We start from the raw sequence: 20,019 nt of genomic DNA, 5'->3' as shown, positions 1-20,019 counted from the left end.
TATAAATGTAGGCAACAAATCACAGTGGCACAGCAGTACCTTTGACTTCTGTCACCAATAGAAAGCAGAGACATTCTCATACCAAATACCACATACACTGTTGGAAATACCTTGAAAACCTTTTATCCTTATCACTAAAATTAAAATTATAGTAGTTTTCAGACCCTCTGGTTTCTCCTACTGAATGTGCTAATATAGAAGTATATAACTATCTCACAATTTTTTTTTTACTGTTTTGATGATTTCAATGGAATGTTTCATTTGCAATCCTAGCAAAGCCTAGGATTTGATTTTAATTCACTGTATATTATATATGTATATGTGTGGGTACATGTGCACTGTGTATTATTTATGTTTTTATTTATTTTAAGGCAGGGTCTTACCCTGTCGCCCAGGCTGAAGTGCAGTGGCACCATCATGGCTCACTTCAGCCTTGAACTCTCAAGCTCAACAAATCCTCCCACCTCAGCATCCCAGGTATGTGGGAGCATACGTACATGATACCACGCCTGGCTAATGTTTATATTTTCTTGTAGAGATGGGGTCTTGCCGTGCTGTTCAGGCTGGTTTCGAACTCCTGAGCTCAAGTAATCCTCCTGTCTTGGCCTCCCAAAGTGCTAGGATTATAGGCATGAGCCGCCAGACCCAGCCAGCATGTATTTAGAAACATGATTGTGAAAAGGTGTCCATCGGCTGCACCAGACAGTCATAGGAGACTGTAGCACAAAAACAGATGAAGAACCCATGCATTAGACTATTTGAATTGTTGAGAATAATTTATAGACTCTCCCCAGCCCAAGTCACTTATCACAATTGGTGATACCAGACACTGGCAATTCTAACTACTTCTGTTACCATATTCAAGGGATGTTCTAATATAGGGATTAAGAGAATGGATACTGTGTTAGACTTGGAATAGATCCCTACTGTACCATGTACCAGCTTTATGACCTTGGGCAAGTTACTTAACCTCTCCAAGAACCCCCTCACCTGTGAAATTGGGATAATATTATCACCCACGACTCTCACAGGAGGGTTCATTATTAGGATGAATTGAGATAATGCTTATAGATTACTTGACCCTCTCTCTACCTGCCACCTAATAAGCATAAAATAAATGTTAGTTTCTATTGCCATTAGGGAGCTCTCTTAGCATTAATCTATTTTCACAGGGCAAGAAGCTCTCGCTGTGTTCAGAGAGTCCTTATAAGACATTTTGTATTGAAGTTTCAGATGATGAAATGAGTTCGATATTGTCTATCAGATAGGCCTGAAACTACCACAGTTGTATCCAGTTTTAACCTGACTGTAACAAAGAGACTGTCTTGTCAAAAGGTAGTAGTAGCAGAAAAGGATGGGGCAGTGTTGGACATTTTGCTATATGACAGCCTAATAGGAAATAAAAATGGCTGAGTTGAGTAATGAGTTATTTCTAAAGTTTTGAGTCCCTTCTAATTTAACGATAATCTGAAACATCTCTGTTGACAACAAAAGAGGCACATCCAGCTTTTTTTTCTTTTTCTCCTGTTTGTACTGAGCTTCTAACATACGGAAGACAGGAAATATAGGAGCTTACATTTAGAAAGTAAAAAACTATCAAAACAAACCCAAATATTTGGCAACTTATTGCTCTTCTGCTGTCCAGCATGGAGATGTGGGTATTTATTTTTGTTCCTAATATTTATTTTTTTATACAGCAACCAGAGTCCCAAGGTTTAGATTCTGGCACCAGCTCTGTCATCTTAGAGCTGCTTGCCAGAGGGGGACTTCCCAGTTTTAACTTTGTTTCAGTTCAATTGCTTCTCCATGCCTTCCCCACATACTGTTTTTCAGACATGGGGCCAATCTCATCATCTCTGTGTAGGGGAGAAGAAAAAAGCACAGCAGAGAACATGTTAGATTTCCTAAAGATTCATTTTTGCAAGGATGGCAGCATCAGCAGGTGGTTTTTCTTTTCTTTTTTTAAATTTAAAATTGAATACATATCAAAGAATATTTACAGTGCTGTGTAAGATACAACAGTGATAAATGAACACTTTTGCACTCACCAGCCAGTTTAAAAAATACAACATTGCCCTTCCCAATTACCCCTGGAGGTAGACTGCTGTCCTGAATTCTGCTTTTATCATCCCCTTTCTTTTTGCTTTGTTAATAGTTTTACTGCAGACATGCATATCCATACATAATATTTTATTTTTCATGTTTAATTTTATAGAAAAGGAATTATTTTGTATGTATTTTGCAGAAACATACTTTTGCTATTCAGCACTGTATGTGAGATTCACCCATGTTGATATGCTCAATTGTGTCTTATTCTTTTTCATTGCTGCATAGTATTCCATCATATAAGTATTATTCACCCATTCCATTGCTGATGGACATTTGGGTTGTTTTCAGTATTTTGCTTCTACAGATAGTGCTGCTATGGACATTTTTGCACATATCTCCATTGCCTGTGTCAACCTCACTAGATAATGTCAAACTGTTTTTCCAAATTGATTATTCTTGGCAGTAAAGTATAAGAGTTCTGATTATTCCATAATCTCAGCAAACACTTGGACTTGCCTCTAGTTCTTTCACTGGAGCTTGTTAAATTAAAGGAAGGCTTACTGTGCTTTCTCATGTCTAAAAGTCATGGTTTATATTCTCTTTCCATGGCTGTCTTCTGTCTGGTTTTTTTTTGTTGTTGTTTCGTTTGTTTGTTTGTTTGTTTGTTTTTGAATGCCATCAAATTAAAGGACTCTGGCATACACACACACAGTGAAGGTGGAGTGGACATTTTACATCCAAGTCTGTTTTTCTTCCTGGGTGTCCTGTGCTAAGGTTGGCTAGCAAACTATCCAGCTCAAAAAAAAAATCAGAAAGTTATTCCCTTAGCACCTTTTCAATTCAGCTCTGTCAACAGTGGCTCAGTAAGAAGCAGCAAGTAAATAAAATCAACAGATTTCAGCTTATGCCTTGGGTTTGCCAGCAATCCCCAAAACACAGGGAGAAAATGAATCTTTTTCTCACAAAATTCCTCTCACTTCCATCATTTTTCCATTGAAACAACAAGGTAGAGAGTTACTTTGTCGAGTTGCTTTGCTGTGAGTCTTACCAGAAAATGAAGAATAATAGTAATTGGCAAATATTACCCACCCAGTTCCTTAGCTAGCACTTCTCACATCTGCTTTATGACATCCTTGCTGGTCTGATTTTATTCATTTCCTAGTGCTCAGCATAGAAACCACAAGAACTAGCAAAAAAGAAAAACACTGCATTATATAAACCAATAAAACTAGTGAGCATTTTGTGGACATTAAAAGAAACATGAGGGCTATCCCACATTATAAATTTCAAAATGCAAGTTTTTGCCTTGTGGTATTTTAAAAGTTTTAAGATGCTATTCAAGAACACTCTGAATGACTGTTTTAAATTGTCGTTTAAACTTTTTTTCCTTTTCCGATAGCCCGCTTGGCTGGTCTTAACTGATCTCCTTCCTCACCAATCTGCCCTCTTCTCTGTGCTTTTTCCAAAATGCAAGTTTAATTGTGGTTTTTTTTCCTTGTTTAAAACTGCTCACTAACTCTGATACCTGCAGGATAAAGTCCAAACTCTACCTGGATTAATGAAAAGATTTGATCTGGCCTCTGTTTCCTTTCCCAGCCTTAACTCTTACCCTCTCCCTCCTTTGCAATTAAAATGTTGACAAACAAAATACCACATCCTCCCCCAAACACGCACCCAGAAATTCACATGGGATTCCCTCCTCTTGCCTTATAAGGCCCTTTCTACTCCTCTAACACACCTGGAAAACTCCCATTTGCCTTTCAATCTTGGCAATCTTGGTATACTTGATCCTTCCCCAGAATATCTCCTTCTGGGCAACTCTCTCTCCATCTACGTATATCTTCTATTGTATGTACTACACTAGGATTTCACACTTCAACTCTTTAATTGCCTTCCTCCTTTACTGGATGCTGAGTTCCTTGAGGACAGGAATAATTTATTTTTTAAATACTTTTGTAGCATACCCCTTAGCACAGTTTGTGGCACTGAGTAAATGTTCGATGAATTAAAATCAAATCGGCCTCCACCTCATTCCCATGCCCCTCTGCTTTGCCTCTGACTGTGTGTGTGTGTGTGTGTTTTAATATTACATCTCTCAAGGAGTGCTATGATTGTTCACCAATTGTACACACCAAAGTGTCTTGGAGGAAACAGAGTAGACGTGCTGAGATAATGAACAGTTCAAAACAATACGCTTCAAACTGAAGACCGCATTGTTTATGTCAGCTAAAGACTATTTCCTTTCTGTGTTGCATGGGAGAAAAAATGAGAAATATTCTGGGACACAAATTTATAAGAGTTGTAGAAATTTCACTACCTCAGTGCTGACTAGAGCATCCTCTCCTTTAAAAATAATTGAATTCCTGGTTTTTGTTTTTTCCCCTTCTCTTAAAAACCACACAGCTTGCTTCCCGAAGACAAAGGAAATAATAAACAATAGCAGCTCCCAATTTGACTCTGATTATTTGCCAAGAGTCTTCTTAGTGCATGTGGTTCTATTTCATTAGAGAGGACCGATTAGCATAAGAAGAATGCTTCTAAATTAAGCTACCCAAATATGCACTTAGTACTCTGAGAGCTAATTTATTGCATTATTTAAAATATAAATTGGCTAGCAAATCTATTTATTGAGGTATAACAGCTAGGCAACAATCCATAACTTTCTCTTGGCTGTTGAGTGGTTTTTAATCATCTATTGAAATTTAACAGAGAACCATTTCATTAAATGGAAAGCGGATAAATACTAAGAAGTCTATATTTTAGAGTATTATCCACACATGGAGAATGATATTTGAGGAACAACGAGGGAATTGGGGTTTGCTTTTTAAACAGTAACTTTTTGTTGTTTTAATTTGAAGTGTAACCAAAGACTCACAGAATCACTTGTGGGGATGTTAAACAAAGCAAGAGATAAACAAATAAGGCGGACGATGGAGTGGGGTAGAGAAATAGAGGGATGGGAAAAATTATGTTAAGATAGTGCTATATTGTCAGTTAGACTAAAGCAGTACTTTTGCCTTGTACAGCTTTGGGGTTGGCAGTAAAAACTGTGTACGTTGTTTTATTTTAACAAATGGCATCATGAAAATATCATGCTATTTGGCATGCTCTGTATTCTAAATTCCCAGAACCTGGAGACATTTAGGGGTTCTGGGGTCCCCTTAGGCTGTGGGTTGAGAACATAGTTGAATCCAGATACCTGTCTGGTCTGGAGTTGTCCTGAACAGATCAGCTCTGGAGCATCTCATGGTGTTCTGATATAAATGGAAGCGTCTTGTAGATGTTGTAGCATGGCCTTGAAATTCTATCATTATCAATTATGCTAGAACTCAGTGAGGGTAGGCAGAAATGGAAACAAGTGACAGGCCTTTCTCACTTTTCTGCAAATTTTTGAAGTTTGGCTCATCTGATTTCTGGACCCAAGGTTTCAAAGAAGTTTTAGACCTTGTAATTTACGATAGGTGGATGTTCCTTAAGTTCACCTTGGAAAGAAGAAGAATGTCAGAATGTTTCCTCTTTCCCCAGGACAGCCAAAATGTCAGAGAACCAGAAGTCTGAGGGGAAACTGAGGAGAGAGGGCACTGATTTGTAGTGTTTGCCAGTTTCCATAGTGTAAATACTCTCACACAGCCAATTTCAAGCTACCAACTTCATACCACTAAACATGGAGTCGGGCAGCAATGTGCACAATTGGCTCTCCTGATCCAGTGACAGGGAGTACCTGCACACTGCTGCTAAAACTTTCTTGCATTGCTGTTTGCAGGAAGTAAATCTTTAGCAGGTTAGCTGGCTCTTGTTTCCATGGTACACCGAAGATGATGAGTCAGGATCTAAGTCCTTGCAACACTCCTGGCGAGAGCATTTACTGCTTTAACCTCTGCTCCTTCCTCCCCCACTCTTATTCTCTCTTCCAAAAGAAAACTACAAATGTAGATCATAAAGCTAGATCTTGAGTAAGTGTAAATAATGAACTGGATTGTGCTTTTTATCCTCTTGTGGCTATCAAAAATAAAAACTGGACAGGGAAGGAGAGAATGAGGATGGGAAATCTTGATTACTTTTGAACTGCATCAAGTCCTATGTGGTAAAGTGGGTTCCTAAAAGGCAAAAAGATGGAACAGTTTTTTTGCCATTCTGCTAAGACAAGTAAAGTCTTGCTTTCCTGGCATTTCTGTGTAGGAAGAAGAGGGTGTTTGGCATTGCATGTGGTGAAAGGAGAGAGGGGATGGAGACAAAGAATGGGATGGATCATGGCATTGGCAGGGATAAAACTCACTGTAGACACAGTTAAGTTGAGTGCAATGACAGAGGTTTGCTTTCACATTCAAGCTGCTTCATTAATTTAATTGGGGCCTTTTCCAAGGAAAGGGAGGATTCATAAAAGGGAAATCAAAGAAGCCTGGAAAAGAAACATTTCCACTTCTGAAGACTGTATTATAATCCTTTTTTCTGAAAAAGCAATGAAGTTGTATTTATTAGTGTTGTAACTTCTGCTCTTACTCTGCTTCTTAAAGGGAAAAAAAAATATTCTGTTGGTCATAAAAACTCAGATAATAGTAGTAGAGTGACCATTGGTTGAGTCCTATTATCTTTCTAATACACTGGCACATGGTACAAACTTAAGACCTATTTGTAATGGGCCAGGCGCGATGGGTAATCCCAGCACTTTGGGAGGCCGAGGCAGGAGGATCCCTTGAGCCCAGAAGTTTGAGACCAGCCTGAAACCCCGTTTCTACTGAAAATACAAAAAATTAGCCAGGTGTAGCAGCATATGCCTGTAGTCCCAGCTACTCGGGAGGCTGAGGCACAAGAATCACTTGAACTCAGCAAGCAGAGGCTGCAGGGAGCCAGGATCACACCACTGCACTCTAGCCTGGGCCACAGAGTGAGACCCTGTCTCAAAAAAAAGAAAAAAGAAAAAAAGAAAAGCAAAGAAAGACATATTTGTAGACTGGGTGCTCTGCATCATTTTATAGGTATTGTCTCTGAATCCTTACAAAAAGTTAAATATTCATAGAGTGAGCAACCATTCCAGATTGTCTGACCCTTTTTTACTTTTAGCACTCAAAGCCCTATGTTCCCAGAAACCTTTTGGCCCTAGGCACAATGGGACAAGTGGTCACCAAAATTCTTATCCTTATTTTACAAATGAGAAAATAGAGATAGTTCAGTCATTATGCCAAGGTCTCAGAACTGGGCTCAAACCTAGAGCTGCCAAATCCCAAGCCCATGCTCTTAACCATCAGGCCAAATGGCTTCCTACTATCCTGCTATCCTGTACTCTGCTTTTAGATTTTCATTAACTATAATGACCAAGGAAAGAGAAAGCTTCAACTTTAATCATTCATCCCAACTTTGCTGAAGTTAACACAGAAATTCTTGGAGTCAATATAGAGAAAATTTTCCATGACTTTTTTTTTTCTTAATAGACACATTCAAAGCACGTCTGACTGATCTGGTGAAGGCTAACAGATTTGACTGAACAGTCTTCACCTCTCAGGTATTCATTCTGTATCTCTCTAAAAGGAAGGAGTGTATTATTTGACCACAAGATTTCTTCTCATTTGAGTACCCTGATTGTCAGAAGTCTGTTTCTCATATCATGCAGTAATGCCTCTTCCACTTACTCTCATCCTTTTATCCAGTCTATTATTTGGAAGTCATACTGCCCTCCCCTTTTACCACTATTAACTTGATAATAATAGATTATTTTATCTATCCTTTATGTTTATGTAGAGATTATGACATATATCCTGATTTAAGAAAGTCAGTTTTGAGTCAATACATTTACCATTGTCCAGATATAAAAGTGTATCTTACAACAGGGGCCCCCAGTCTCTGGGTCACAGACTAGTACCTGTTTGTGACCTTTTAGGAAGCAGCTCACACAGAAGGAGGTGAGTGCAGGCAAGCATTACTGTCTGAGCTCCACCTCCTGTCAAATCAGTGGCGGCATTAGATTCTCGTAAGAGGGGAACCCTATTGTGAACTGCGCATATGAGGGATCTAGGTTGTGTGCTCCTCATGGGAATCTAATGCCTGATGATCTGAAGTGGAACAGTGTCATCCCCAAACCATCCCCCACTCCCCACCCCTGTGCATAGAAAAACTGTCTCCCACAAAATTGGTCCCTGGTGCCAAAAAGGTTGGAGACTGCTGCCTTACAACACTTTAACTCACTTTATACCATCTTTGTGCAAATACTGTCTTTTGAAAAACTTCTACATATTTCAAACTCCAGAAGACATTATTAATTATTGATACTCCTTACTTCTGTTTACATATGTAAATTCTCAGCTGCTATTCATTCTCCTCTGCATTTTCATGTTTTTACGGATAATTTTCCTTCTGTCTGCAGAACAGTGTTTCATACTTCTTTTAGTGCAGGTCTGCTAACAAAAACGTTTTCCAATTTTTTGTTTCCTTGAAAATATCTTTACAAGGTCTTCATTTCTATAGAAGTCCAAGGTTGGCAGATATTTTATTTCAAAACTTTCAAGATATTATTTCACTGTCTTCCAGCTTTCATTGTTTCTGTTCAGTAGTCAGCTTTCTTGTTCTTTGAAGGTACTGAAAGTACTGTTTCCTTTTCTATGACAGCTTTCAAGATTCTGTCTTTGGTTTTAGCAAAATACTATTCTGTGTGTATGTCTGTGTGTATGCACATATATATACTATAGTATAATATACTATTACTAATATACTATTGTGTGTACTGTGATGTGGTTCGTTTGCTTTGTGTTTATTCTATCTAGGATTCATAGAGCTTCTCAAAACTGGCTTGGTAACTTTTGTCAATTTTGGAAATTTTTCAGTCAGTATCTCTGAATGTTACTATTTATTTCTTTTGCCCCATTTCTTCCTTAATTTTTTTTTGTATTTTCCATACCTTTATTCTCCATGCTTCAGTTTGGATATCCTCTACTGACCTAACTTTCAGTTCATATAGTGTTTCTTCTACCATGCCTAATCTATTGCTAAAACATTGATTGAGTTCTTAATTTCAATGAACAATGAATGAATAACTTTTTAAAGAACTTCCATTTGATTCACTTTTACATATTCTAATTCTCTTGTGAATCATTTTTCTGTACCTAACATCTTGCATATTTTGTTCACAGTTACTTTAAAATGTGTACCTGGTAACTCTAATATCTGGATCACTTGTGGTCTCTGTTATCTTTTTTTCTCCTTAAATTTTAGTCATTTGCTCTTGTTCTTTGTCATGCCTACTAAATTTTATTAAATGTTGAAAAAATGTACAAAAAATATATGAAGAAAAATGTTATTTTTCTTCCAAAAGGATTCAATTTTTTCTAGAAGGCAGGCAGAGTAGAGGCATTATCACCTTGATTCCGTCTGGGATTGCGATGATTGATTCAGTGCTTGATTTCAAGGTTTTTGAGGACTAACATGTTTCTGGTTTTTCATTACTTCCAAGGCATTGTCTTTCATGGAACGGATGGAAAACCTGTAGTGCTTACCAGTGCTGTCCCTCCTTGACAGGCTTTTACAACTCCAATTTTTGTCGTCGTTGTTGTTTCTTTTGGGGTTTTCTTTGTTTTTGTTTTTTGGTCTCTCAAGCACCGTAAGTCTAATGAGCTTTTCATTCTCTTATCTGCCACTTTTGACTTGGCGTCTTGGTCAGAGAAGCTTTAAAATTGGTGAATTTCCCAAAGGGAAAAGCAGCCCAAAATGTTAGGCTCACTTCCTTGTAATTCTCTTTTCTCTATGATCGTGGCCTGTCTCAAGGCTTGGTTGCTCTCTGATACCTCTAAAGAGCTTATTTTCTTTTTAATTCAGCTTATATTGTTTTCTATGGAATGAGGTTGGTTTGATACAGGCTATTGTGTCACAGTCAGAAGCGGAAGTCCTAAATTACAAACAGTATTGTTGCAACTGTTTAAGATGGTGTATATAGGAAACCCCTTGGGGATGCTGTAAAGGAGCACCAAAGGTTTTAACTGCTCTAGGAATGTATACCATTATGATGGCTACATGTGGGTCTCCTGAAGCACTTAGAAGCTCCTTTTCTCCTTCTATTCAATAATAACCATTTGCTACACCAGAAATGTACAGTGGGAGACCTCAAGAATCGTCTCCCTGAGTGCTGTTGAAGCAGCTCCCAGCCTTGATCTCTGCTCTGTTTTTTCATTCTTTCAAAAGTGACTTATTGCCTTCTTTGTTAGGAAGTGTCTGCTCACAAGCTTTGGCTTGCTTTTTATTCTCATTCCCAAGTTCCTTTTCAATATATTTTTATTTGAATGCTGTTTACTTTATTTCTACTTATAGTTAGCGTCTGAAAGCAAACTAAAATATAAGATTTAGTAAATGTGGAATGGAATAAAAGTAGTGAAAAGAACTTCCATGTAAATCAGAAACCACAACAAGCAAGATTCTCTTGAGGGTATGCATCATTCTATACTGGAAAGCAGAAACAATAAACCAATCCTACATATTCTGCCTCCCAAACTTGCAGCTCCCATGTGGCTCTTTTCTCTTTCCTGGTGAGAAGCACCACCTTTGCAAATTTGCCCATGTCAGAAGCCTGAAATGGGGAGCATGTGTTGGGGATGGGTAGAGAAAGTCTCACTTAATCTTTATATCAGATTAATCACTGATTTTGTTGGCTCCACCTTACCTCTTCTCCTTTCCCTTCTCCCCGTCTCTCCCATGAGCCGACATCCTCTCACCTGATTTGGTAGTCTCCTAATTTGCCTCCTTATGCCAGTATCACTCCCTTCCAAATTAGCCTCCTCCTTAGACATTAAGTCATTTTTCTACAATGCAGACATAAGCACGTCACTACCCTACTTAAAACCCTCTAGGATATATCCAGAATAGGCAAGTCTATAGAGACAGAAAGCAGATTAATGGTTGCCAGGGGCTGTTGGGGAGAGGGGAGTGGGAAGTGATTACTGATGTATATGGGTTTCCTTTGGGGTGATGAAAATATTCTGCAACTAGATAGTGTGAATATACTAAATGCTACCGAATTGTACACTTTAAAATGGTTAAAGTGGTCATTTTATGTTAGTGTATTTTACCACGGTTGCTTTTAAAGCCCGACAGGATAAGGTCCACTCATCCCAGCATGTCACTTAGGGCATCACATGGTCCCGCTAGTGTCTGCCTGTTCATCTGTCTCTTCTGTTTCCCTCTATTCCCGCACGAATGGGACGACACACACACTGCTGCACGTGCCCGCAGCTTCATGGCCTCCACGCAGTTTCCTCTGTCTGCAGTGATCCCTCTGCTGCACGTGCCCACAGTTTCACGCCCCCCGCATTTCCATGCCCCCCTGCATTTCCATGCAGTTTCCTCTGTCTGCGGTGATCCCTGTGCTGCACGTGCCCGCAGCTTCACGGCCCCAGCATTTTCCTCTGTCTGCGGTGATCCCTCCACCCCCACCCCACCCAGCACTCTCCGTCCAGTGATCTCCATCAAGACCCCCAAGAAGCTTCCCCTGACACATCTACATCAACAAGCCCACTGTGAACTTCCCTCGCTTTTCTGTCATCTAAACAGGCATAACTGGGAAACCTTTACTGGCAGGTCTGTGTTTCTAGTTCCAGGGAGAATTATATCGTTTTCTAAAAAATTAAGTGGAATGAAGCTTTAAAGTGTTTGTATAACCCTGTTGAAATTCATGACACACTTGTGACCCCCTGGAACATCTGGAACACATGAGGTTAGAGGCTGCAGCTGTAGTGTGGAGGCACCCAAAATAGACAGTTCTATTCAGGGAGCCCTGAGATTAATATTGTCACATTTAAATATGTAATTACAGCCCCGCCACATTTTGTTACTCACCTCTAAAAGCTGCCGATCTGTATCTTTGATTTGTGAATGCTGAGTGGCTTGACTATAAACGACAAAGTGGTTTATTTTTCCACACTCAAAAATGTATTTATTTTTGAAGTTAATATCAGTAAAATGCTGTATGTGAATCTGCTTGAGAGAATATGTTTTGTTTGGGAATTTTGTGGCATGTGAAACAAACTTTGTTCCTTAACGAGCTTTCTTTTCCCCCCAATCTTAATGACACAATTTACAATGTCATTGGGTCATTACACATGGCAGCTCAGAAATTGGACCAGGGTCAGGCAGGTCACTGAGAGGAAGAGTAAGAACACCTGACCCCTTCAGCTCTCCTTCACCACTTGATAATTATGGACAGGGAAGGTGTGTGTGAGTGTGCGTGTGTGTGAATAAATACCAGGAGACTGGATGCCCAGGAAGTGAGGTCATCAGTAGGTATTAAACAAATTTCTACTTGTATTCATGAGTAGGTCTTAATGAAATTACCTTGATGTAAACAGAGAATTCCCTGGTTTGCCACAGAATAGAAAAAATTATCAACAGTAGTTCTCAACAAGTAGTTGGAACAACAGCATCAGCATTGCTTTGCAATTGTTAGATATGCAAATTCTTAGGCCCTGTCCTGGACCTTCAGAACTGGAAAGTCTGGAGGTGACGCCTCACGATCTCTTTTAATGAGCTCAGGTATTTTTATGCACGTTCAAGTCTGAGAGCCATTGTTTTTTTTGTTTGTTTTTGAGGTGGAGTCTTGCTCTGTTGCACAGGCTGGAGTGCAGTGGTGCCATCTTGGCTCACTGTAACCTCTGACTCCTGGGTTCAAGTGATTCTCCTGCCTCAGCCTCCCCAGTAGTTGGGATTACAGGCATGTATCACCATACCTGGCTAATTTTTTTTTTTTTTTCAATTTTTAGTAGAGATGGGGTTTTGCTATCTTGGCCAGGCTGGTTTCAAACTCCTGACCTCAAATGATCCACCCACCTCAGCCTCCCAAAATGTTGGAATTACAGGCGTGAGCCACTGCACCCAGCCAAGAACCATTGTTTTAAACAACCTTTTTAAACCAAGGTTTTTTATGAAAATGTAGGAACACCATGTTCTAGGGTAGTTAGGTTCACATAAGCATATATACATATATATCTATTGATTTATACTTAGAGATGGGATCTCCTTTTGTTGCCCAGGCTGGAGTGCAGTGGCTCAATCAGCTCACTGCAGCTTCAAACTCCTGCACTCAAGTGATCCTCCTGATATAGGCATTTTGATTTTGGATTTTGAATATAGATAAGTGTTGGAAGAATAATGAAAATGACCAATATTTACTGAAGACCATCCCAGGTCGGGCACTGTACTAAATATTCCAGGGACATTATTCCACTAACTTCTCACATAACTCACAACTACCCCACGAGGTAATACTTGTTTCCCAATTGTAAAGTAAAGGAACCTGAGACTCAGTGAGGTTAAGTTCCTCGCCCAAGGTCACACAACGTGTAGTGCCTCTCGCCACGCTCCTGCACTCTGACTTGTGAGCCCGGGCTGTGAAGCACTGTGCTATTCTTTGTTTATCCTTTGTCAGCTGCAGCACTGGTTCTGGGGCAGGATGACCTTTAGCTCTCGGATATTCAATTTATTGCTGTTCCGGATCATTGCTGCCAAACTCATTTCCAGTTGAAGCAGCTGGGTTTTGTCACACATAGGACTTTGTTAAGTGTCCTCAGCTGAGCTGAAGCTGCACAGAAATCACTCATCAGATTCCTGCCAGGGCCAGAGATACGGATGAAAATCTGCAGGAAGAAATGTCTAGCCTGGGATTGCAGGGCGGCAAAAGTTTCCCTCTAGAGTCCTATGAAGGGGTTCTTGTCACACATGTTTACTTTCAGTTTGTGATAAAAAGTGGGCATGTTGGGTTTCCAGTTGCAAGCTTGTACACAAATGGTCGATGGGTTTCGCTGTCATTGCAGTGAGGCACACATGACCTTTGATCAACTGCAGCAAAACACAAAAGTTTCACATTTGCAGGTCCCATATCTGCAAATGAGATCTGCCTCCCTCACTGTAATATGTGAAATACAAAAATACAGAAAATTATCTGTTTGTATCTGCAAGATTTTTTTTTTCCATCAATAAACCTCAGAGGGCTATTGAGAGGTGAATAAAAATGTTCCATGACTAAGCTGCGAAGTTCAGTTCAAAGGTAAGGAATGATTGTGTGAGTACTAGGATTTGATTAAAAACACCACACCGGTGTTTGCATCAGAAGTCAGGGTTCTAGCTAGTTATCTCACTTACAGTTGTGTGACTTGGACAAGCCACTAACTAATTCCAAATAGCTCAGTCATCTCAATGCTCATGTGAATGGTGCTCCCTGCAGTTGTGCAGTGCACAGCTTGTATAGCTGCGAGCTGCAAGGTGAGTATCATCTAATAGCGTTAATCCTACTTACCGCACATCAAGGTTGTAAGATGGAATGTGTTGGGAGGTAGGGGCAGATTTGCAATATAATAAATGCACTGTCCAAATATACTTTTTCTGCCTCAGTGTCCTTCAGATTGAGACAAGTAAAAGAACCCAACCTCTTAGGAAGGGCCTTGTGAAAGTGACCTTTAATTGCTGATTGTGATTCAGCAGCTAGAAGTTACTGAAAGTGATGCCCTTTTTGCATATGTTTATTCACTTCATGCACTGGTACCTCCTGTCCATTCTCCACATATGGAACAAGACATCTCAGGCCAGGCTGACCTCTGCTGCATGTAACTTCCCAACCCTCAGTGTCAGTCCTTGCCCTTTTGGCATTGAATCATGACAGCTTCCCGTTTGCCTCTACTTGGAATATTAGTTGATGCTAGAGGCTTGATGAGTAGAGACCAGTCCCCTTTTGTTGATTTGAACTCGTCATTAGAGATGTTTTAGGAATGCTTTACATCACCCAACAAGGGCTTGGGTTACATAGGTGTATGCATTTGTCAGAAGTGGTGAGTATACACTTAAGACTAGTGCATTTTATTGTGTCTTGACTCAAAAGAAGAAAATCTGTAAACACATATTGAACTCTGACGAATAATGTGATGCTGAAGTGTTTGCGGGAAGTGTGCTATGTGCCCAGTTTACTTTGAGATGTGTCAAAAAGATAAGATGGATTAATGGATGGGTGTGGGATGGATAGAGGCACCCTTATGTGAGAAAGCAAGTAAAGTGAATGTTCAGGAGAGACTCAAAATCATCACTATATGAATTGTTTTTGAATTTGCTATGTTTTAAAATATTTTATAATCCAATATTAGGAAAAAAAAAGAATGTTCTAACTCTATGCTGCTCAAAACATGACTTTCTTTTATTTCAAGTGTCAAGGTTTGTTTTTTTTTTTTTTCAGAGATGGGGTCTCATTCTGTCACCCAGGCTGGAGTGCAGTCCATGTAGCATGATCCTAGCTCACTGCAGCCTCCAACTCCTGGGCTCAGGTCATCCTCCTGCCTCAGTCAAGGATGTTTTGGTTTTTTTATTTTTTTTGAGAACCAAAATTTCCCCTTTATTACTGATAAAGGCTAAGATGGAAGGTATGGCTCAGTGTGAGGGACAATTGGGCTGGCTAACTGAAGGGTGGAATTAAGTAGACAATCCACCCCATTGCAGGCAGACCTGACATACCCCAGAAGTAGTGGGCTGGAGGTGGGCCTCACCAGGTAACACCTTCAGCCCAGCACTCCCAACTGCTGGGAGCAGGCAGATCACTCTCAAGAGGAAAAAGACAAGGAATAATTTTCAATTTTTACACTCATGAGAAATGAACACAACTTTGCGTAAAATTAACTAAGTTTTAAAACTTTTCTACCTTAACATGCCTATTATTAAAGCCTATCCAAAGGCATGCATTGAGAGAGTATGTTCTGTATTTCATGTGAGTTTTAAATAGAGTTTAATCTGAATGAAAACTTTCCATGTATTTAGAATATCCATTTCTCTAAATTTCCGTTCTTTTACTTTTTCTTTTTAAGGTAATTATTCGAGGTGGAGGACATATTTTACCCTATGACCAGCCTCTGAGAGCTTTTGACATGATTAATCGATTCATTTATGGAAGAGGATGGGATCCTTACGTTGGATAAACTACCTTCCCAAAAGAGAACATTAGAGGTTTCCATTGCTGAAAAGAAAATTGTAAAAACAGAAAATGTCATAGGAATAAGAAAATTATCTTTTCATATCTGCAAGATTTTTTTCATCAATAAAAATTATCTTTGAAACAAGTGAGCTTTTGTTTTGGGGGGGAGGTGGTTTATTATAAAATTAACATGAGTACATGAGTAAGATTTACATGATTTAACTTAAAGGATAAAAGGAATGGATGATGTGACACTGAGACAAGAGGTATAAATGAAAATTTAGGGTCTTGAATAGGAATTTTTAATTTCTTCTAAGAGTAAATGAAAAGTGCAGTTGTAACAAACAAAGCTGTAACAGCATCTTTTTCTGCCAATAACAGAAGTTTGGCATGCCATGCATATGAAGGTGTTTGGAAATATTATTGGATAAGAATAGCTCAGTTATCATCCCAGATAAATGGATGAAGCTATAATCGTTTTGGGGAAAAGATTCTCAAATGTATAAAGTCTTAGAACAAAAGAATTCTTTGAAATAAAAATCTTATATATAAAAGTAATGATGAACCAATTCTTGATAAGCAGAGGCTCTTATACAGAGAACCAACTTAATCTTTGCCTTTTCGTTTTCTTTTTCCTTCTTTGAGTTTGAGGTGCACACACTTCTCAAAGAGCCTGCAGGCTACATTATTTATAAGAGCCATTTTAATTTGGGCTTCAAATTCTCTACTTCTTTTCCCCAACTAAAGAACAACCTAATTTTGTATCATTGTTAGAATATCAAAAAAATTAAGATAAGCTGGCATCAATATATACCTTTATAAATATACATTCATTAGCAGTTTTCTAACTAAAATATCATATCCTGGCACATCTTTTCGATTTATGCATCATGTGCTCTCATCTCTTTGAAATTCTACAAGATGTGTGGATTTTTCCACATCACTTCCTTCTCATATTACCCATCTATGAATTGGCTCAGTGGAGAATTAAATTTAAAAAGTCAAAGCCTGTTCTTGAGGCAAATATTTTATGGAGTTTATTCTTTTAATTTCTCATTTTGTGCCTGATTTCATTCAGGTTTGTGATCTTCCTTTTTAAAGTGTTCATTGTACCCATGTCCTAGAAGTCATTAAATCAAATATTCTGATCAAAAGCAGATTTTAATTATTGCAGAGAATAAACTGGGGCAGGGTAGGATGCAAGAAGTTTTCCATGTAATCCCATCTGCAAGTTAAATTAGCTGTATTTGGTCCCATGTCCCATAACTACGTACTGGAAAGGGCACTGACTGGCTGGGAGACCTAGGTTTAGTTTCATATGGGTCACACATGCGCTGGACGTTTTAGGAGGAGTCACTTCACCATACCAGCCTCCCAAATACTCAAGGAAGGTAGCCAGAAGAAGAGACTAATGAGGTTCTTTTAGGTTCACATGTCACTAGGGTAGTACCTATTTATAAGGGTACTATGAGATGACCCAGTCGATCCTCATTATTCAAGAATTCTATGTTTGCAAATGAAGTCTACTTGCTAAAAAATGTATTTGTAACCCCAATATCAATACACTTGCTCTTTTGAGGTCATGTACAGAGTGGCAAAAAATTTCAGTTGCCCAGCATACACATTCCCAGCTGGGGCCAAAGAAGGAGACACTCTGCCTTCTTGTTTCAGCTTTCATACTGTAAACAATCGCCTTTTTCTTTGTTTTTTTGTTTGTTTGTTTGCTTTTTTCTTATTAAGATGGAGTCTCGCTCCGTTGCCCAGGCTGGAGTGCAGTGGTGTGATCTCGGCTCACTGCAACCTCTGCCTCCTGGATTAGAGCAATTCTCCTGCCTCAGCCTCCCAAGTAGCTGGGATTACAGGTGCACGCCACCAAGCCCAGCTAATTTTTGTATTTTTAGTAGAGATGGGGTTTTGCCATGTTGGTCAGGCTGGTCTTGAACTCCTAATCTCATATGATCCTCCCACCTTGGCCTCCCAAAGTGCTGGGATTACAGGTGTGAACCACCACGCCCAGCCCAATTGTCCTTTTCTAAGTCTGTTTAGTGCTACGTTTTTTGGGCTTTTTTAGTGCTACATTTTTTGGGGCTTTTTTTGTGGCTGATTTTGCTGTTTAAAATGGCCTCAAGCACAGTGCTGAAGTACTGACCAGTGTGCGAGAAGACTGTGAAGCGACTTACAGAGAAAATACAAGCAGGTATTTTGTTTTTTTCAGGCATGAGTTAAAGTGCTGTTGGCCCTGAGTTTCACATTAATGAATCAACATTTTAAAGGTGACTAAGAAACACACTTAAGGTTATGTATTGATCAGTTGACAAGAATATTGTGACCCACAAGCCTGAAGGAACCTAAACTTATATTTCCCTTAGAAGCAATGGTTCAGAATTCGCTAATTCTGTCTGCATAGACATTATAGAACATAGCTACAGTGGATAAAGAGAATTGACTATCTTTCTAGGGCGCTTAGCATAGGGAGTAGCACAGGATAATAGCTCAATACATGGAAATTGTAGATTTCATTTTTACCATCACCCTGATCCAGATACGAGGCCAGTGGGGGGCGCTGAGGTGGTGGTGGGGGCACAAGTTGCCAGACCTTCCAGGAGCAACCCTAGCCAACTCATTTGAGGATACAGTTCTATGAAGATTGAATCTGGCAAGTATTTTACTTTAGAAGAAGAAAGGAAAAGATTGAATCTGGCAAGTATTTTACTTTAGAAGAAAGGGAAACTAAAGAAAAACTAGTTTTTGGATTTAATTGTAGAGAGTCCTTTGTGTAGAGACTCTCCAAATACAGTGCAAGCCCTCCATAGATGTTCAAGACAATCTGTTACAGTCCAAAGAGAAAATACCAGAATGTCTGTCTGTATTTGCTTCATTTCAAAATGAGAACACAATTAAGCTTTCCTAGTATGTAATGCTGGATTCTCATGATGCCCTCCCTCAGTACAGACATGACACAGTCAGATGTCTTATGTGACTGCAGTTGCTGTAGGCAGACAACATCTGCAAAGAGGGAGAGGCACATGGAGGAGGTCCACCGAAGCATCTTCTCACGGTCCCGCATCTAGCGTATTGTCAATAATTGCAATTGACATTCATATAGGATGTTATCAATGTGATTAGTTTCATAAAAACAAAGCCTTTCAAAGAGTAGGATGATTATAACACTGCAATTTGATGGTCAGTGGTCAAGGGGGACTCCTGCACTACACTGCTTATCTCATGGTAGTGCATTTAAAGGAGTTGTGGAACCTGAGGTTGAGTCCTGGATCCTTTCTTTGACAAAAAGACAAGCATTGCAGACATGCTGTCATGGCAAGTGGCGATTGTTAATATGTTGCCTAGCAGATATATTTTTTAAAGTAAACACACTATCCATCTTTTCAAGGTAGAAGTGATATTTTCACTTAGTGAAATTAATTAGTGAGGAAGTTAACTTCTTTTCAAAAGAAATTGAATCTATGGCAAGAGCCTTTTGAAAACAGATGTTTGAAAATGTTCCCATCTTACTATATGCACATTACAAAAACAAAACTAAAAAACCGTTAAAAGCAAAGAAAATTTCAACAATTGTCTCTGTGTAACAGATGAGACTGAAAAATAAGTTTTGGGAATTACTAAGGCTCATCTGGTGAGGCATTTCTTCTATTGAATCTACATATCTCTGTTAAGTGTCTTTTTCAGCTCTGATGGACTTTGAAACCAAGCATTAAAATAAACTGTATGTATAGCCAGACGTTTGAATGGCTATATGACAAAAGGGTAACTCAGGACTTTTTGAAAATGACAAGGCATATTCAACACATTGGTCCTATCGAAGATATTAACAGTAATATTTTAGAAAGCATTTTTTTACCATTAAAAATCAAATTCAATTTTTTAAAATTAAGTATTTAAAATTTACCTTTATCCTTTTGCAGTTTCCACTTCGATTAAAATTTCATAATGTAAATATTGTTAGTACAGTAGTGGCATATGATTATACTTTATAAATGAAATAATTTTATATATGATATATTTATAACATTTTATTTATATCACATAAA

The 20,019-nt window shown here is 38.9% G+C and overlaps 1 protein-coding gene across 2 annotated transcripts in view; it reads left to right on the top strand.

The window, feature by feature from the left end:
• The window catches only part of CPVL (carboxypeptidase, vitellogenic-like), a 206,033-nt gene extending 189,918 nt beyond the window's left edge, over positions 1-16,115 (top strand). For both annotated transcript variants that reach the window (XM_011938619.1, XM_011938618.1), the window contains one exon: positions 15,864-16,115. In XM_011938619.1, coding sequence (XP_011794009.1) covers positions 15,864-15,974 — 111 coding nt within the window. In that variant the 3' untranslated portion in view covers positions 15,975-16,115. The remainder of the gene's footprint in view (positions 1-15,863) is intronic.
• Positions 16,116-20,019: the final 3,904 nt, after the last annotated feature.

This window comes from Colobus angolensis, unplaced genomic scaffold, assembly GCF_000951035.1.
Source record: "Colobus angolensis palliatus isolate OR3802 unplaced genomic scaffold, Cang.pa_1.0 Scaffold175, whole genome shotgun sequence".
NCBI lineage: Eukaryota > Metazoa > Chordata > Mammalia > Primates > Cercopithecidae > Colobus > Colobus angolensis.
Note: the sequence above shows the minus strand (reverse complement) of the source record. Positions and strands in the feature narration are given on the sequence as shown.